Source organism: Trachurus trachurus (genome assembly GCF_905171665.1).
Source record: "Trachurus trachurus genome assembly, chromosome: 3".
In the NCBI taxonomy this organism is placed as follows: Eukaryota; Metazoa; Chordata; class Actinopteri; order Carangiformes; family Carangidae; genus Trachurus; species Trachurus trachurus.
In genome coordinates, this window is record NC_139893.1 from 8,394,150 (window position 1) to 8,415,051 (window position 20,902).

The following is a 20,902-nucleotide window of genomic DNA, read 5'->3' on the forward strand; positions in this document are numbered from 1 at the left end:
CATCATCATTTTTGATATAGTTTCTATATGCGTCCATAAGTAGAAGTATGAAATGGAAGCAGTGTAGTTCTTTGCGACACTCCTGCAAGATTTTTATCAACTCCAGATATTTCCTGTGGCTTCTTGAGTTTATTAATAAACCCCATTTTCTCCATCTCAACTGATCCAGCGTATCTGTTTATACCACAGAGCAAAAGTGCTGCAAGGATGCTGTGGCTTAAACCGTGAAAAATGTACGTACACTGCTTAATGGTTCACTTCCAGGTTAACTTTATCTTTGCTGAAGTTTTGAAGCAGACAATGGGGAAAAATCTGTCCCACAATGCCCAGGGATGGCAACAAGATTACAGTGTCTTAACTTTTCTACTGTTCTGCTCCATGTGAGACAAACTTACACATATCTGTATTAGTATCAGACCCTTTCTGCTCACATCGTACAGCTGAGCCGACCACAGGTGAGCGCCAGTCAAGGTGCAGAAACATCTCAAAGATCATAATGAAAAAACTTGAAAGCATGTCATTGTGATATGTCAGAGTTTTTTTTCTTTTTTTTCCCTTGAATAGATTTGCAAAACCATCTACAATTGTATTTTTGTTTAGTCATCATGAGCCATGTGTGTGAGTGTAGATTGAGATTAGAACAAAGCTGCAACATAACAAAAGACAACATTTTGAAAGGGTCTGAACAGTTTCCCATGAGAAGCTGTTGAGATTGGTTTCACATGTAATCATAATCTCACACAAACACCCCTATACTCATTTTACGTACATATGCACAATCATACTTCCTGTTATTTACCATTATGCTCATACGGAGATTAGTATACTCCCACATACACGGCTACAGTCTGTTATATTATTATTTATTTTCATACACATAAATGCACATAGCACTGCCTTGTGCAATATATGCTTGCACAATATGTAATTAACTTTGTCAATTAAACAGGCTCCCATACTTTACAAATGCACTGTTTATAACTTTTACAACATTGTGCACCTTAGTTAAATCTGATAATTTAGGTGAAGCTTTCCAGTTCTCAGTAAGGTCCAAATTTATCCAAAATGCAGATTTTGCAACAGATACTTTAATTTGTCACAGTTAACTGGTGTTACTATAAACACTGACAATGGTTTGGTTTTATTCAAGTGTATTCAAGTGTCTCAGTAAGAAAGTGAGCCAGCATGAAAAAATACCAGCAGCCTGCTCTGACATGTCAACATCATCTCTCCAGAGATTTGACAGAAGTTCAATGATCCCAGAAGAGTTAGTTTTTTTCCCTCTCAAGATACTCAGTAGACACAGAAAAGTACATACAATGTTGGATTTGGCCTACTTACATGATAAATATCCAGGTAAAAGGAAATGATACTACTTCTGTAGTTGAACAAACAATCATAAACAGATATAATATTATGTGGATAATCATTTTTAAAACACAAAACAGTGTGTCCAGTAGGTCTTTGTCATTTTATGCTTGAAAAATTAGTAAAATAAACTGGCTGCAGATTAATCTTCTGTTCATTGCCTCATCAATTCATCTTATTAACTTATAAATGTTATTTTCATCTGTATGCATGCTCCATAATGCTTGTGCTATACTTTCCCTTCCTCTTCTTCTTCCACTACATATTATTGTTCTTATAATTTCTATTATTTAGATGCCTCCTGATGAAATAACAACCTTGATGCTGTGATATTGAGTGTTAAAGTGGATGTGAAATTCACCTAAATGTCACATAAACTACACTGGTGACTTGGCATGTATAAACATCACTGGTTTGTTCATTGGACTGTTTATCTGCACTTTTTTCCATCTTGTTTCTCTGTATGAGTGTCACAAACCTCCTTCCTCCTCAGACCACCTCCTCTGCTCTTATCTTTAGTGTGGAGGGAGTTATTGAGACAGAAAATAAGGATAATCAGTAGACATAGAAAAGTACATGTAATGTTGGCTGATTTTGGCCCCATTAAAATGATAAAATATGCCATGACGGTAGTTGAACAAATAATCCAAAACAGAAATATTATTATGCTGATAAACATTTTTTTAAACAAAAACAATGCAACCAGTACGTCTTTGTCATTTTGTGCTTGAAAAATGAGTTAAACAAAGTGGCTACAGATTAATCTTCTACTTCATTGCCTTATCAATTAATCGTACTACTAACTCCATCTGGAACAATGTTACACGTTGATTTGCTTGCATGCTCCATAATGATTGTGTTGACTGTGTTCTTCTACTACTTTAACTTCTATTATGTAGATGCCTTCTGATGAAAAACAACCATGATCCTCTGATGTTGAGTGTAAAAGTGGATGTGAAATCCAGCTACAGCTACTGTAAGTGTCACATTACACTGGTGACTTTTACACTGCTAAACAAACATGTCTGGTTTGTTCATTGATCTGATCTGCACTTTTTTCTATCTTGTTATCACAAACCTGCCTTATCATAATGTTATCTTACTAACTCCATCTGGAGCAAATACACACAATAGATAACAAACATAAAGACCAAAAAACAATATCATTACATGTGTATAGTTTGATCTGTTTCCATGCAATGCTTGTGCTAGATAGCCTACTTTCTCTTCCTCCTTTTTGTTTCTACTGTATTATGCCTCCTGATGCAATACAGCCTTGATGCTGTGATTTTGTCTTTAAGTGTGTTAAATGAAGCTAAAATGTCACATAAAATAGGCTACACATGCTGCTGCTGTATGAACAGGACTGGTTTGTTCATTGATCTGTTTGATCTGCACATTTTCCCCCCTGCATCTTGTTTTCTGGAGTAAACTGCCTTATCAATTAGTAATCTTACTAACTCCATCTGGAGCAATAATACACATTGGAAAATAGATAAATAACAAACAAAAACTACAATGTAATTTCATTTGTGTTATTTTGATCTGTTTCTATGTTCCATAGGGTAATGATTGTGCAATACTCCCTCCTCTTCTTCTAGCTAACTAGCCCACTATTGATGTTTCTTTTATTTATCTCCTGATGTTGAGAGTTAAAGTGGATGTGAACTGCAGCTAAATGTTACATAAACTCCATGACTGATGATGACTTTTACATTGCTGCTAAACAGGACTTCATTGATCTGTTTAGCTGCACTTTTTTCCCCATCTTGTTTCTCTGGAGTATCACAAACCTCCTTCCTCCTCAGTCCAGCTCCTCTACTCTACTCTGCTCTGCTCTACTCTTTGGTGTGGAGGGAGTCAGGGAGGCAGAAAATACAGTAACTTCCTGAAATCTTAGGGAGGGCGGGATCCATCCTGACACTCCTCTCCTCCTGTTTATGTTTTTTTTTCTCCTCCAGGATCGTGATACGTGGCTGTTTTTTGGGGGAAAGCCGCCGTGACCGAGTGAGTGTGTGTGTGACTGGAGCGCTGCAGCAGCTAGCGGCTCTCTGCCCCTCAGCAGCTGGTTGGGGAGAGTGGAGAGAGAAACTCAAGCCTGCCTTCATTCACTATTAAGCCGGCCTGGATGGCAGGGACACACTGGTGCAAAGACTGCCGAAACCACAAGGTATTTAAAAAAAAAAAAAAAAATCTGTGTGGTGCTTTGCTTTCTCTTTGAGCCGTTAAAACTGTTTTCACGGCTGCTGCTCGTTCTAACAGTTGTTGACCGTTGGTGTTTAAAAAATCTAACAGTTGTGACCGTTGGTGTTTAAATCTGCAGTGATTGCGTACGTAGCCTACGTTGGAGCTAATCAGCCACGGCTAACGTTAGCCTGCTAACTTTCCTCCCTCCTCCTCCTCCTCCTTCTTCTCCTTCCTTCCCACGGACGTTGTTGGAGTTGGTGAGTTCACGGTATAGTTTATTTAAAACAAAAAAAACGACCCGTTATCAAGTGTGGCGTCAATTCATCGCGATGTTGTGCAGTTTCAAGTGTTTTCATGTTGTTTTTATGTCGCAACTGAAGCTGCAAGTTAGCTGCAAGTTAGAGTGAGTGAGCGAGCGAGCAGGGGTCGGTCGACTCTGTCCTGCTAACTGACCCCACGCAGCAGCAGTTTGTCTGCATGTGTCCACTCTGGTTATAATAATAGTAATAATAATAGAAATATGTGCTGTTTTTCCCCCCTCTTCTGCTGATGATGGGGCATGAACGCCTCTTAAACATCTCAACTATGCAACAAGCAAACAACAAGAGGAGCAAACACTGTCTGCATACCTCTGCTCCACTACAGCTCTCACTCACTGTTGTGCTTTTATTTTTTTACAGCATGTATCTGACAGCATTTAATGAGTTTTTTATACATTAAGATTGTGAAAAAGATGAAATATGACCAGTTTAGAAAATGCAACAGTGATTTTTCCACTTTGTTTTGACCCATCACAAAGCAGCAGTGTCGACAGTGAGGGCCCCTATAGATGTGTCAGTTCCACGCTGTTAAACTTTATGATAGGGTCATGTATAAATAAGGGTGATACTTATCCAGGTTAAATGAGCCAGTATTTTGCAAAACAAAGCAAAAAAGTGAGTTCAATGTCTAAAGTAAGCATACTTTTTTTCCCAGGTTTCTCTCATTAGGCTAATCGTCTGTCAAATCCTCAGATTATTTTGTAACTCTTTAGAGGTTTGATATACTGATATTGTGCTCACGTAATGCTATGATGTCTATCTGTCACAGGCTGAAACTTGTACTTTGATAGTTTGCTGATAATATATCTGCACTTTTACTGAAGTGCGTTGATGTGCTGATACTTTTCCTAAAGTTATGGTAAAAATTTAACATTAAATCTAACTTCATAATGTATCAGCAATTCAGCATCAGCATTTGGGTCTGATTTGAGTTTTAAAAGTAACTTATTACCCTTGATTTGAAGTTTGTTGTTGCAGAGTAATCTCAAGCTCCAGAAATGTTTTAACATGCTCACTCTATACATATTTTTTTTTTAGTACGAGGATGCTAATTAGACCCAATTAGAGCCATATATATTATCTTATCACAGACATGTCAGTCTCTAGTTTGTTCAGCAGTTGGCAGGAGTTTATCTTACTGCTGTAAAATGTTCCACTCAGCTTTGAGAAGGCAATTTTAAGGACCCTTAAAATCATCATCCTGTGTTCAAATATCAATATCCAAATGATCCTGGAAAACACATGCTTGTTATTGAAGTGTTTTGAACTGTTTGTTGAACACAATATTTATTGTCGCCCGTCTTCCAGCATTACTGGTTGCAAGTGCTCTTCGGACCGTGGGACGGATGAAAGCTGGAAGCTGTAGGAGGCCCAGCTGGGCTTTAGCTGCTCTGCTTATCCCTGTTACTCTGCTGGTGCTGGCCTCCAGAGGAGCATCCAGCAGCCAGAAGATGAGTCAGACAGCTATGTCTCATGCAACAGCCACGGCAGCAGGACAGGGGCGCAGCCTGACGGATGACCTCCCAGGCCTCCAGGCGATAGCAGACCTCTTAGCCAGCGAGCATGCTCATGTTTGGCTCCTGTCACTGGTGGGCTCTGTCGCTGTGGGCTTAAGTGGGATCTTTCCCCTGCTTGTCATTCCCATCGAGGCTGGAGCAGCCCTCAAAACAGAAGGTAAGAAATGGCAATGTAGGACCTAAATATGTCTTGAATTACTTGGTAAAGCACAACATTGCACTGTCACAATACTTCATTCATGATAGCACAGTATCGGGTCTGTGTTTCCTTTAAAAAAAAATGGACCAGTGTCCATGAGGATGCGATGCTGGCCTGACTAATACAACCAAGGCTTGAATCAAGGACATGAACCCAGTTAAGGTCCTGTCTAAACTGCCTGTGTCATCCTCTAAATCCTGCCGATGCTCCTCTCTTCATGCATGACCTACCACTGCACCCTCTCTCCTGTCCTCACTGCTCTCTTGCTTCTCTTTCCATTTCACATGCACTACCTGTCTTTTAGGGCTTAGATAGGCAGCACGTAACCAGTATTTTTATTCTGTATAGGCATTTGTATGTTGAAATCCAAAATAATCTTTTTATTACCTTTTTTAAAGACGGTTTTACATCCCTTTATTAACTTCAGCTCATCCATAGTCACCATCCTCCTTTCTCTCCTCAATCGAACAGTGAAATAGATTCATCTGAAAATTATTATAATAATTTAATTGTCAAGATGTTTCTGTGCAGTACAAATTTGAGTTTAGTCTTAAACTATCTTTTCATACGAGAGTCATACAACTCTTCATGCAGCTTTTATCAACTGACACTGCAGCTCATACATTTTCTCTTCATTCACTGCTTCACCATCATGTTTCTGCTGCTTTCTTGTTTCACTTTGCCCTAAACCCCGAAGGAGCTCTGCTACTCTAACATCACCTTATACATAGATATCCTTTAAAGAATAAGGAGACGGGAGAGGAGGATTTGATGCTCTAGTCGAGGACCCAAAACAAATCCAAGATAATTTAGGTGTTGTTGTTGTTCTCACAAAGTGTGAACACAACGCAAATGTTTAGTAGCCGGTTGATATGAATGATTGTGTGAAATTCTATCAGCTGCGCTCATAGTCTGGCAGCAGCAGTTCCCTCCTGTCGAGTGAATATGAGGGAGTTAGTGAGATTGTTATAAGCAGGACCAGTTAGTAGCCTTGACAAATGTTTACTTGTCATCTTGCCAAGCGCTTCAAGAGGGTATGTTGTGACCTTTGAGCATCGCTGCGTCTTCAGGGCGGACTGGCTGCTACAGAGAGAGAAAGTGATGAAATGATCAGGGTGAACTAGGGACAGATGGTCGCTACGTTACAGCTGCAACTTAAGAAGCAGAAAAAGAAGTGATAGAAATAGAAGCACAACAAGAGTTAACATCAGTGTAGTTTTCCAGACACTGCAGACGGCTCATCTTGAGGAAAGGAATGAAGTTTGATGCAAAACAAAACATTTGGTTATCTTGGCAGAACTTACAAACACTGTGTTTGAAGCATCCAATGCAGAATCATTTACTTTATCTCTGTGCTACATTATGAAGAGCAAGACATAGTGATAACAGTCTAGTCCTAATCCTAATAAGAGTGGGGGAGTCTAACAATAGTATTTTATTGCATACACATCAACATGAACATAAATCTTACAATCTTAATGGGGAAAATAAAAACCAATAAAAAAGTGTTAAAAGCAGAAGAGTTTGGAGTTCAAATTTCTGCAGTAAAAGTAGGAAATGTCTCATTAATCCAACAGAATGCATCACATCCCTGGTTCATGTTGGCTGCATTAGAAGAGCTGCGGACAGAGCCATTCGTCTGCTCTGGCATCCGCAATTCTCACACTTCTCACAACTATAAATAAAAACTCCAGCTCTTTAGTGGCTCCGTAGTAAATCTCGGCTCTCCACACCCCCTTAACAAGAGAAAAAGACTGTGGTGGGCTCAACACGTAGCACTGCCAGGTTTTGTCAGCCCAGCCGAGGCCCAGCTGCACCCTCTTCATGGTTTACAGTTTCAGATGGGGCACAGCCTTAAATGGAGGCACGGGCTTCCTGGGTGAGGGAACATCTTCAGTGATGACTTCATCAACTTCATTACACGTTCCTCTGCAGGGAAGGATTCACCCTACTGAAAACTTTTCTTTAAAAGTCCCACTCTTCATACGTAAGCACCATATAGAAAAGCAAACATAAGTGTGGAAGACTTAAGAGTATTTATCATACAGTTTAAACTTGTAGATCTGAAGACACGTATTCTTACAATAGGAAATTAAGAAATACATTTCTGTTTATGCAGCAGCCTGCACTTGTGAATGCCAAGAGCTTGATATCTCAGTAACGCCCTGAGGGAGTTCCTTCAAATGTTAACTTGGACTTGAGGATGAAGTGATAAGAGTTTGGTGGTTAAAGGTCAAATAGTTGTGTTTTTTTGGGCCATAACTCACGGATTATATTATTGCAACACGATTTAAATCTATCAATTTAACAGGATAAAAATCGTGGAAGTGATGACGTCTTGTATTGAAACAGTCAAAGCTGTTTTGCAAAACCCTTCTGGCCGTTATTAAATGCTGTAACTCGGGAAGGAGAGGTTGTGACCATACCTGTCAAGTTGTCAAGTTAAATGGTCATCCAGTTCATTATCAAATAAAACAGAAAGGCACAAACTACTGTGAAAAAAATATAATTAAAAATGAAGTTTGTGTGTCTTGTATCTGGCATCCAGACAGGTCCCTTTCTAAACGAGAATAAGAGTCTCTCTCTTCCTCTCTCTTTGAGGTTGCACTGACGTGTACAAGTGTTTACTTTAAACTTTTAAACACCTCTGAAAATGGTCCATTGATCTCCTCACTCACCTACTGAACTTCAGTGAGCAGGGCTGAGAGTTTGTGGGTCAGACTGAGGCCTGGAGCCTCGTGAGCGGCTCCACCCACAGGAACGTGGCATTCCAGATGTATTTTTGGTTTTCAAGTGCAGCCCTGACCGGAGGTTAGTCATTACCAAGGGAACTCCTCAAAAAATAAAAAAAGAATTGGTGGAAGACGTGAGTAATCGCAGCACGTGTCACTGTCCCAACTTAGAAACACCTTTGAACGTTTATGTGGATGAAGTTTTATTCGTTAGGAAATAACAAATCAAAGGAAAAGGTTAAAAAAAAAAACTGGAGCTGTAAGTATTTATGGCTCAAGCCAAATGAAAAACAACATGAAGTTAATAAGGAGTTCTTTATAAATCATCCTGCACAGTAATTACTGACGTTGTCTCTTCGCTCTTTCCTTGTGTTTCCTCAGCTGGATGCCAGAAGCTGAAGCAGCTCTTGAGCTTTGCTATTGGTGGTCTCCTTGGTGATGTATTTCTTCACCTGCTCCCTGAGGCATGGGCGATCTCTGTTTCTTCAGGTTGGTCTCCTTTTGCACCACAGCCATTACCACCTTTGAAGCATTTGTTATGTCTTTGAACCGTTCTTCCCACTCAGACATTAGACATGAATTGGGTAGTTCAACCAAAGTGGCTAATGACATGTTTGCTATTAAAATAGACTGTGATACTTTTACTGTTGCATTTCCTTTCCCTCCAGCAATCTGCAAACTTACAGACAACACAGAGGAATGTAATGTCTATATCATAGACGTCACTTAGAGACTGTATTTGTTTTGATAAACCAGGCATTACATGGCAGTCTTGTTGATAATTATAAGTGAAAGGCAGTATTGTTAAAGGGATAGTTCAACATTTTGGCAAATTGGCCCATTGCCACAATCCCTATAGTCATAGCAGTAGGTTCGTTACCTTTAATTGTTGGTCCAAGATATTTTTAGAACGGCGGAGCAGAGCTGCAAGCTGCTCAGAGTTGCGCTACAGAGGCTCATGGGATTTCTTGGTTTCCCTCATCAAACTCATCAAATACACAATCCAACAAGTCCAAAACGCTCTCGTGGACAAGTTGTGACCTGCACATTCACCACACTATGAGATAATATCAGAACCGCTGATACGCATTCCCGTCGGGGGCAGTTTTTCAGCAAGCAGTCTCTGCATTTGCCTCTAAAACCACTCTGTCTCAAGTTCTGTTATTATCTCATAGCGTGGTGAATGTGCAGGTCACAACTTGTCCACCAGAGCGTTTTGGAGTTGTTGGATTGTGTATTTGATGAGTTTGATGAGGGAAACCAAGAAATCCCATGAGCCTCCGTAGCGTAGCTCTGAGCAGCCCATTCTGCCGTTCTAAAAATAGCTTGCACCGACAATTAAAGGTAACGAACCTACTGCTAAAACTAAAGGGATTATGGCAATGAGCCAATTTGCCAAAATGTTGAACTATCCCTTTAATATAGTGCTGCACGTGGCTCCAGTTATTAGACACAGTGTTGTTTGTAGCACCGTCATTCACATACCCCGGTATCAATATAATGCTCAGTTGTTCATTCAGTCTCATGTACAATCTGTCTTCTACCTCCTTCTCCTCAGCTGGTAAACACAACCACTTCATGACTCAAGGATTGTGGGTAATTTCCGGCCTGTTGGCCTTCCTGGTCCTAGAGAAGATGTTCCCAGACCAAGAGGACTCCACTCCAGAATCAGACCTGAATTTTAACTCTGCTGTAAGTATCTCAGCTGCTCACAGACATGTCAGTACAAGCAAACACATTTTTATTTTTTTTCCTTCATAGCAGAGTTTAGTCCAGACCTAATTCGTGCTTTGTCTGCATATTTCTGTCTGTGGTATCAGTGTTTTGGTCACCGACCGTAGCATCAGATGACCGACGCGACTGTACAATCATCATATCTTTCATCTGTTCCAAGAAGGGAGCGTCTTTAAAGGAACAGTCTGACTTTTTTTTGGGTGGGAAATGCTCTTATTGACTTTCTTGCAAATAAAGAGATTAGAGGATTTACCAGCACATGACCTGCCGATAAAACCACAATGTGTTGTTTTTATGTTGGAGCTGCAGCCTGAATCATGTGAGAGGTTGCGTCTCCTGTGCACTGGGTTGAAACAGCTGCTCGCATTGTTCTTTATTTAATGAATGCGTTAACCAGTATCAAAATGAGCAGCTCGCTCTAATAGGTGTTTAACACATTGCTCCTTTGTAGACGACTGAGTGCGTGTGTTTCCTGTATGTTTGAAGAGGAGGTGTCATCCTCGCTCCTGTCTTTGTAGTGCCAGTGAGGGAGAAGATTGGAATCCACGGCTCAGCTCCTCTACGAGTGTCTATTTATAGAGCTGGGGTGAAGCAGCTGCTTTAGCCATTTCAGTGTCCACAGAAAAGCACTCAGCTCATATAGACAGAGGCAACAATAGACGGGGACAGAGAGCGACAGCGACTGTTAGAGTCAGAGGGACGTTAGAAGTGTTTCCTCTAAAAATACTGTGTGTTTTCACATCATCTTCCCAAGAGCTGCAACGACTGCAACAAGCTCAACTACTTTTTATTGTGATGTTGTGTGTGTTTTTTGATGGATGGCTCATACAGTACAGTGAGGAGACATCTGTAAATGATGCATGTTTAAATAACTCATTAAATAAAACAAATTAGGGCGTTTTGCAGTGATAGTTTGGCCCCAACCTGTTTTACAACCAAGAGAAGATTGATAGACCTGAAAATTCATCACACTTTATTACTTCCTCGTGGTTCAATCATGGAGCAAACGTTTCCTTGCCAAGGCCAGAAGACAGCAGGCGATTTTCCTTTCACTTAATTTGACTATCAGTTTAAATTGCAACGTAGGTGGTTTCTGAATGAGGGAACAGGGAAGTTGGCTGTTCTCGGAAAACTCTGGCTGTAGCCCCGACATGACTCTGTCTCCTCTTCTATATTTACAAGATTAACATGTTGAACTTCATGTGTTACAGAGAAGCAAAGCAGAAGTACAGGTTACTGCATTTGTAAAGGAAGTTATTAAAAATAATCAGGACTTTTTTTTCTTTTTTTAAAAGTAGCTGCTCTGCTGCCGGTAGATGTTTGTTACACAGTGAAATTCCTGTTTGTTGCACTTGACTCACAGTTTGTGTTAAAGATCAAGGTGGACAATATGTTTCCTTAGGGGGGGACAAGTCCTTCCAAGTCAGTGTCATATTACTAATGGTAGACACAGATGGTTTATAGGAACATAAACATTACTTATTTAAAAAAAATATATATATTAACAGAGTGCATATGGGGACAGCGTTCATTTTAGCCTTGTTTCTCTTCCTTTTTTTTCCCTCCACAGACACCAGCATCTAATTCAGTTTTCAGTGAAAAGGCAGTGGCATCACTCAGAAATGGGCACCATGCTGAGTCATGGAAATCCCCCAAGCAACAGAGTCTGCCGGAAAGATCAGAGAAAATCAAGGTAACGCTGACAACAGAAACATTTCCCACTTAACAAAAAAGACAAAAAAACAAAACAAAAGAGAGACATGACGGGTTAAACTGTTGATACGAGTTCCTTGTATAAGAGCTGCCTGTAAAGAAACAGTTCTTAAAACAGAGCCATGTTTATCAGAACCAGCACTGACTCACTAACTTTGACTGGCAGCTTCTCACACAACTGTGTTTCATTACTGAAGGTCTAAACCTTTGATTTACTAAAAGGGGTTGGGTTATTTATGGCACTATATATTATTAGGACATGTCATTTTCCATGTGAAGAAACATAAGACAATGCTCCACCCCACACTCAGCTATTATTCTTTCTAAAGTGAGTGAGTCCTGGAAAAAATGACCTGGATTATCCATCCATGACGGCAGGCGTCCAAACGTGTCTTTGTTTTCTCACACTGGGCTCAGAATCAGAGTTTCCTCCAGAACAGATCATTTACAGTCTCGTATTTAATGAGGTCACACGACAAAGCTGAAAGTAACTAAACTTAAACACAAGACTTTATAGACTTTATATTAAATATCACAAACTACACAATGCTGTAGGTTTGATGTCACATTAAAGCAGCGTTGTTGCAGGACTGTCAGCACATAAGCACCAATCTGTGCAATAAATGGGACAATTTGTCCAATACTGTCCACAAAATGCTCTTTTTATGTGTTTTTTATGTTTTTTTTTATATACTATGACTCGAATGACTGTGTACATGCATATGTGGTGTATTGGTTTGCTTCTTTTATTCAGGCATGGCACAGTGAATTTGGTTGTCAAATATTTCACTTGAACAGATGGATTCTTGATAGTCTCAAGTCTACAGCAGGAATAAACTGTTTATTGTCTGGTACAAATACAATTTGGGTCTCTGGAGCTAATTCCCTGTTGTATGACAACTGTGGAGGGGATGAACATTTATATAAGTCACTTAAAGTTGTATTAAACCTTTAAAGGGATAGTTCAACATTTTGGTAAATTGGCCCATTGCCATAATCCCTATAGTTTTAGGAGTAGGTTTATTACCTTTAATTGTCGGTGCAAGCTATTTTTAGAACGGCGGAGCAGAGCTAAGCTATGGAGGCTAATGGGATTTCTTGGTTTCCCTCATCAAACTCATCAAATACACAATCCAACAACTCCAAAACGCTCTTGTGGACAAGTTGTGACCTGCACATTCACCACGCTATGAGATAGTAACGGGACATAATCAGACGGAGTTGTTTTCGAAGTAAATTCATGTAAAACCGCTGACGCACGTTCCCATCGGGGGGTATTTTGGCAAGCAGTCTCTGCATTTGCCTTGAAAACAACTCTGTGGGCCAATTTGCCAAAATGTTGAAGTATCCCTTTAACTTCAGACCTGCTCTTTAGATGTCTGTAGGTCATGTAGACTACACTCACCCTTGTTTACAGTCTATTGCTGTGACTGAATGAAGGGTTATGTGACAAACAGCAGCCTCATCTCCATCATTATGTTTTGTGTGTCTCAGACCAGTGGATATCTAAACCTTCTGGCCAACTGCATTGACAACTTCACCCATGGGCTGGCAGTGGCAGGCAGTTTCCTGGTCAGCAAAAAGGTAAGAATCTGTGAGGACCTCAACACTACAAACCACCTCTCTACAAATAAAGTCCACATTTTCTGTTTAAAATGTCATTTGTGTTTGTTTTCACCGTCATCCACTCACCCTGTGGCTGCTGTTGGACCACTGGGCACGTGTTCTGTTGAACAGGAGCAGCAGCTTCGACAGTGGTTACAATTCTAATCTCAGTGGTTTAGCAAACTGCTCGTGTGAGAATGTGATTTCACTCGCCCTCTGTCCTCACCGTGAACTATAATTGCAGGTGAAATAGCTCCCTGGTGTTGCAGCACATAATCAGAAACAGACAATCACTGCCAATAAATACTGTGCACAAACTCATGCTCATGTCAACATGGAGAGATATAAAGACATATTGAATATAGACCTTGAAATTGAATCTAGGATTTACCCATTTTTGCAAGGATAGACGTAAAATGCAGTTGTACAGTCAAATGCCAATGTGTTTTTACCATTTAAAGGGAGAGGCACTGAAACCAGCCGTTCTGAACAGGGCTGTTTAGAGAGGATGAAAAGAGCTGTGATGTTTGATCTTTGGGGTATTTTGACAACAGCATGTCACAGACACTATGTCTTTAAGACACCTGGAAACTATTTTAATTTGTGGAGGGGGCATAATATGTCTCCTTTAAAAGACTGAACTCTAAATAAGATATGAATGAGTATAAGCAACAACAAATTCAACCCTGTACTGATCTACTGGAAACACCTTAGTGGATTGTCTCACAGTCCAGCACCGGACCAATACAGTGGACCACCAGGTTTTCTCCTGGTCGGGTCGTGTCTTGCTTTTGGATCGTAGCTAAGCTGTTTGTAGATTCAGATGTTTTTTAAATTTATTGTACTAAGAAAAATATGATACACAAGAACAGTTTATAAGCAGATACAGGAACAGGAACCCTAAGCAAGAAATGTCTTATTATATAGATATGGGACCCGTCCCGACGTCCGTGTTGATTTGATAAATCGCAACAAATGACATGTTTCATGTGCAGTGGTGAAAACATGTGATACTCTTCTTTGCCACGGTGGTGGTGCCAACATTACATGGAAGTGAAGGGGGGGGGTTGGTATCTGTTGGCACTTCAATGGAAGCAAAGGACGAAAATATATCTGGGGAGTTTGGACGTATAAGAGCTCCCTGGTGAGTGCGGTGTTTGGCAGAGAGTCGGTGTAACACTGGCGCAGCACTACACCTGTTTCACCAGCTCTCCCACTGTCTGAGCAGAGGCTTTCATTACAGGGTACAACAAACTTTCTTTCTCACTTCAAAAAAACAAAAAAAAAACACTGCTCTTGTCGTGTCGTGTTGTTTTGTTTTTACAGTCTTGACCACAAAGGTACACACACACACACACACACACCAAAATGCACCAACATGGGTTTTTGCATTGCCCTCACCAGTTTACGGTGTATTTGTAGCTGTGGGACTCAGAGTCCAGCTGGAGGGACATAAGGCTAGCAGCATGAACCGTGGACCAACGTGCCAGAGAGGAAGTTAACTAGATGTCTCAAACATACACATACAAGACATCTCACCAGTGTTTTCTGTTTATGCTCAGGCACATTTATCACTATGTGATTTTTTAGCCACAATGAAAAATACTAGATGAAAATGATCAGTGCTGATCAGTGCTGATGACGCAGTATCGACTCAATGCGAATAAATACGGTTCTGGGTTTTTATTTCTGAATGGCAGATGCTCATATTTCAAACTGGTTATTAGTAAATGGCACTGAAGGATGTCAAGGTGATGTCAATTTTTTATTTCCCCTCTGAAATCAGTGAATGTGATCATTAGACTCGTTTTCCTGCTCATTGAGACTCGTCTTTTTCAGGAATGTTTTTTTTTACTCACTGATTTAATGACAGAATTTTGATTGAATGAGCTTTTGGGCTTATTTTATCAGCTCATCAGGCTTCATTGTGCACTTCTTTTTCCACCTCATTTGAATTGAATAGCTTTTCAAATATTTAGCTCTGTACACATTTCTCCTTTTTAATTATAGTGAAACCTGGATTTTTACTCATAAACACCTCTGACTTTTTCTTAACGTCCTCTGCAAGAAAACATGATGCAGCAGCGGTTTCATACTTTTGCACATTTAGTTTAGACTGCAGTTGAAGAACGGCCTGTTTGTGTTTGCTGCAGGTGTTGTACTAACTTATCGCCACTCGACAATCAGCAGATTACCGTACGTAATTTGCTCGTGAGTGACAAAACATTTGCATACAGCTGCACATTATGCGTCTAAAACCAAACCGCCCGACAGTCCGACAGCTCTGCACCGACACGTGACGAACGCATAACTCACTCCTGATCTCCATTATTGATATGTCTCATTATGCTCCTCATGTAGCACTATTTAATCTTTCACTCTGCTCCATAAATCTTTACTATGTCATTTACATTTTCCATGTTTGCACTGAGAAAACAGTTCGAGCTGAGCTCCCTCAGCTTCTAGCAACATTTTCCCTTTGATACCACAGATCACATTTCTGAGACAAAGCCGTGTTAATGAGACTTGTCTTGCAGGTTGGTTTCCTCACCACGTTTGCCATCCTGCTCCATGAAATCCCCCACGAGGTAAGATTATACTGTTTTTTTTAATTGTACGATTATCGTTTCTAAACTTAGAGACGCAAGGTTTCATGGTTTCATGGTTAAAGGGATAGTTCAACAATTTGGCAAATTGGACCATTGCCATAATCCCTATAGTTTTAGGAGTATTTTTAGAACGGCGGAGCAGAGCCGCAAGCTGCTCAGAGCTACGCTACGGAGGCTAATGGGATTTCTTGGTTTCCCTCATCAAACTCATCAAATACTGTACACAATCCAACTGAGTTGTTTCAGAGGCAAATGCAGAGACTGCTTGCCGAAAAACTGCCCCAACGGGAACGTGCATCAGCGGTTTTGCATGAATTTACCTCTAAAACAACTCCGTCTTGTAACGTTCTGTTATTATCTCATAGCGTGGTGAATGTGCAGGTCACAACTTGTCCACCAGAGCGTTTTGGAGTTGTTGGATTGTGTATTTGATGAGTTTGATGAGGGAAGCCAAGAAATCCCATGAGCCTCCGTAGTGTAGCTCTGAGCAGCTCGCGGCTCTGCTCCGCCGTTCTAAAAATAGCTTGCACCGTCAATTAAAGGTAACAAACCTACTGCTATGACTATAGGGATTATGGCAATGGGTCAATTTGCCAAAATGTTGAACTATCCCTTTAAACGTGTGTAGGAAGAGTCGGACATGCTGCTGTGTTTATGTTCAGACCTTCCTGTTTTATCTGCAGGTGGGAGACTTTGCCATTCTGCTGAGGGCCGGCTTCGACCGATGGAGCGCCGCCCGCATGCAGCTGTCCACAGCGCTGGTCGGCGTCCTGGGAGCGTGTTTCGCTCTGTGCACTCAGTCACCGAAAGGCACAGGTACAAATATCTGGACCAGGACGCATTTTACATGTAGCTGCAGAATCACATCTCATCTATAAATATGTTTGTGATGTTTTTTTAGAAGATGCCACAGCCTGGATCTTACCCTTCACCTCCGGAGGCTTCCTCTACATCGCCCTGGTGAACGTGGTGCCCGACCTGCTGGAGGAGTCCAGCTTCAGGTGCGTTGGAGGTTTTCTGATGTTTGTATTCGGTCACATCCATGTTTAGCAGCTTGGAGACTTGAGTGTTAGCCTGGCTCCGCCCACCTACGTACTTGTACTCAATTTTTAATTTCCCTTCAGTACTCCGGGGAATCCTGGGATTGAAACGCTTTTCTCTGCTGTTCTCGTGCTGCGTTCAATTGTACTCGGAAAGATCCGGGTAAGAAATTCCGACTTTCCCAGGTAAATGAGTTTCATTGCACAACCTCGGAAAACATGGCTGGCCACAGTATGGTGATGTTTGTTTGCATGTCTTTCAAGCATCAAAAAGAAGTGGTACGTACGCGAAGAGACCTTTTTCAGGGTATCCGCGGGGTCTTAAAAAGTCTAAAAAAGTCTAAAATTTGAAAATCTAAATTTTAGGCCTTAAAATGTCTTAAATTTGTTGAATTATTGTGTTCAAGTCTTAAATAATTTTAGACAGGTCTTAAATTTTCTTATGCCCACCATGGGCGAGCATTTTTAAATAAAAAGATGTACCGTAATTTCCGGACTATAAGCCGCTACTTTTTTCTCATGCTTTGAACCCTGCGGCCTGTACAACGATGCGGCTAATTTATAGATTTTTACTGGCCAACGGCCTCCGGGAGAGGGGGGGGGGGCGCTCTAGCAGGAAGCACAAGTGAGACAGACATGTGGGGAAAGATTATGCGCCGAAGAAGACACTAGTTTTGCGTTTTGGTGCAGTGTTTTATTTTCTAACCAGTCATGTTACTGTCTGTTGGTGCTGTGTTGATGCCGTGTTGGTGCCTCCGGAGTAATTGTGATGGTTTAACTCGCTACATGACTTGTTACGTGTGAGAACGGAGGCTCTCTGTCTTCACCTGGCGTCTCACGGCTGAAAACCAACCTTGTAACATCACTACAGCACCTGGTCGCTGCACCGTGTCCCAGCTCTCGTCTCTGCTGCACCGTGACACAAACGCGCTCCGTAACCCATAATCTTTTGTTCATGACGGTTAAGACTACACAAACACACACGCGTAACATCGTATGTTGTTATCCACCGCTCCATTTATTGATTTTTCGCCGGCTTCGTTGTCAACAAATGCACATGGCTTCATTGTCAACAAATGCACATGGCTAGGAGCGTAACCAAAACAGCGGAAAAGCGAGCGGACTTGTATAGTTCCACACATCTTCCGTGTACCGTCTTTCTGTGTCTCATGTTACAACATGAAAAACCTGCGGCTTATATTCAGGTGCGGCCTATATATGTACAAAATCTATTTTCTTTTCAAATTTAGCTGGTGCGGCTTATATTCAGGTGCGCTTAATAGTCCGGAATTTAGGGTAGTTCACATTTATTCAAGCATTATTTAATACCATAATATATAGGGGTGACCAAAAGCCAATTTATTTACTTCATGTGTCAAATATTGTGCTGGTCATAATACAGAACAGGTTGTGGCTCGTGTCTGTTGATCAAAGAAGTTGAAATATTTCCATGTTTGTCTATTCTGGGTCACATTTAGAAGTCATCACATTTCAGGCCAAAGGGGAAGTGTTGGTGTTTTTACTGTTCTCCAATGTAAAAAGGGGTCACGTTTGACCCTTAACATTATTCAAGGCTTAAAGCCATCTGCCTGCTGGTTGCCAGTGAATTAAATAAATAATGTGTTACATAAACATTTTTAATTTCACTCCCCAATTTCTTTTTGTGCCCCCAAATAGTTTACTTTAGATGCTCCTGCGACACTTCATTGTGCTTTATTGAATGTATTTTTTTCAACTAAAAACAAGCCTAACACGCAACTTATATATTGCAATCAATTTCTAGTTTTGTGACTCCGCATTTCTTTTGTACGTTTTTTATTTGTCATGATAGGTCTTAAATTTCATCCATGATGGTCTTAAAAAGGTCTTAAAAAGTCTTAAATTTGAGCTGGTGAAACCTGCAGAGACCCTGTTTTTAAATGACACATTTACAGAGTGGGAATTGAAATGCCTCTGCAAAGCAATTCTACACTTTTAGTAACACAAATGCTAAATTAGACGACACATAATAGTAAAGGTTGAGGAGAAAGTGCGACGCCATTTTGCTTTGACATATTCCGACCAACTTGGGCTGCTTGGATCCTACCTGCATTCCCGAGTTCAAGGGCCGTTCTATTGCACTTTTCCGATCCAGAGGTCAGATCTTTCCGAGTTCCGAGTGCAGTCAAACGCAGCATCATGCAGAGGATCTACCAGCCAATCAGCGAACAGAGGGGGAGCGGTTGAGAACAATTACAATACATACAATAGTTTTCAACTTTAAAGTCTGTCCAAGCAAATTTCCTTCGTTAGAATTTCATGATATATTTAACATAGAAAAATACATAATATTACTGAATGGCCCCATCGTTAAACTTGTTTATCGTGTCATGGGTAGGCTGTACAGCGTGGGAATAAAGTTTGAATTTAACTTATACAAACTGTCACAACATTACTATTTATCGCACTGACGGAGATTTGATTGGAAATTTGCTTTAACAGAGTACCCACCTACCAGAAAGTAAGTTTCTCAATGGAGAGAGGCCAGTTTGTTTCTTTCCACAAATGAAATGAAGTGCAAAGAAACTGGTTTGGACCAGACTAGGGGAAAGTGTGAAACCAGCAGCAGGACTTGACACATGTACATGGTGACTTTGTAAAAAGAAAAACAAACCTGATCATATCGTATCGTATCATGTGAAGCGTACGAGTTCTGTGGTGTGAAAATGCGCAGATGGTGAATTTCTTTCACGTCCTTGAATCTGTGACCTTCATTTTATTCCTTCCTTTTCTTTTCTTTTCTTTTCCTTTCCCAGACACTCTCTCCTGCAGATCCTGCTCATTTTCTGCGGCGTGGCCGTCATGGCTCTGCTCTCCGCCATCGTCGACTGAACACGGAGGCCTTAACCAAAACACTAAAACTCAGCGCTGGAGAGAAATCCTGTTCTCCGCCGGCCCCTCGGATCTGGTCCCTCTCGTTCCTAGAGACTTCATCCTGACAAAGAGATTACATCCTTTTTGATATCCCCCTCCTCATCATCGTTAGTCACACCCAAAGAACGTCTGGCAAAAGAACGGCACTTTATTGATGGATGACTGAAAGAACGAGCTCCTCGATCTGCTGACAGGACATTTAAAAAGGACACTTTATAATGTGCCAGGCTTGTAAAGTATCAAGGGAATTCAGCGGGTTTGTATGGAAATCAGTTACCAAATAGTTTTATATTGTTGATCAGACAATCATGATGTTTTGCACATACATTTACACAGGTACACCTGAACAGGTGTTTATTGGACCTTCACACGGGGCCTCCACCTTCTAAAATGTACCAAACTGCCGAAATAGTTTAAACATTGTTTGTGTTTGTCGCTGTGTTGCTTCTTCTGTTTCTCATGTAGCTGCATATTTATTAAAAAAGAGACAAGTCGCCCCCTTTTTCCCGGCCGTGCATCACGAGCACCGCGCCGTTATCTTGTCTAAGTAAGAATTAAGTGCCAAGAAGTCAGGATGGTCTGTTACGCTATTATCAGCTCTGCACCAAAGAAGACGTTTTCTGGTTGTATCCCCCCACACACTACAGTCTGCACCACTTTAAAGCACAAACTAGTGCTACAAGAAGCTCTGCTTGAATAAATAATATTGTGATAAAGTATAAATTCTTGTTACTGAGAACTCTGAAATAGACAAAAAGTCTCAGGATTATTGGTATCATCGCATCGTTTATTCACTTCCTGATGAAAGTTTCCACTCCTGAAGAAATAAAACTGTAAATTTCTCTATTACCTGTGTTTTTAAAAGTCTGTTTATTTTCATCTCTTTACTTTACCACACGTACAAGTTGACGGTTAGTGAGAAGAATTAAGACACGGAGATCACAGTGTGATCTCAGCGGGATGAG

At 40.8% G+C, this 20,902-nt stretch overlaps 1 protein-coding gene across 2 annotated transcripts; it reads left to right on the forward strand.

The window, feature by feature from the left end:
- The first annotated feature begins 3,288 nt into the window (after nucleotides 1-3,288).
- slc39a13 (solute carrier family 39 member 13) lies at nucleotides 3,289-20,786 on the forward strand. Of its 2 annotated transcripts, none has more exons than XM_083998301.1 (10): nucleotides 3,289-3,538; nucleotides 5,184-5,549; nucleotides 8,705-8,812; nucleotides 9,882-10,015; nucleotides 11,628-11,750; nucleotides 13,265-13,354; nucleotides 15,913-15,963; nucleotides 16,668-16,800; nucleotides 16,886-16,985; nucleotides 19,820-20,786. In XM_083998301.1, the coding sequence occupies exons 2-10, from the start codon at nucleotides 5,222-5,224 to the stop codon at nucleotides 19,893-19,895; spliced, it is 1,143 nt and encodes a 380-aa protein (XP_083854427.1). In that variant the 5' UTR covers nucleotides 3,289-3,538; nucleotides 5,184-5,221; the 3' UTR covers nucleotides 19,896-20,786. The 2 variants fall into 2 exon arrangements, with proteins under 2 accessions (XP_083854427.1, XP_083854428.1); XM_083998302.1 differs by lacking the exon at nucleotides 3,289-3,538 and adding an exon at nucleotides 3,743-3,812.
- The last annotated feature ends 116 nt before the right edge of the window (nucleotides 20,787-20,902 follow it).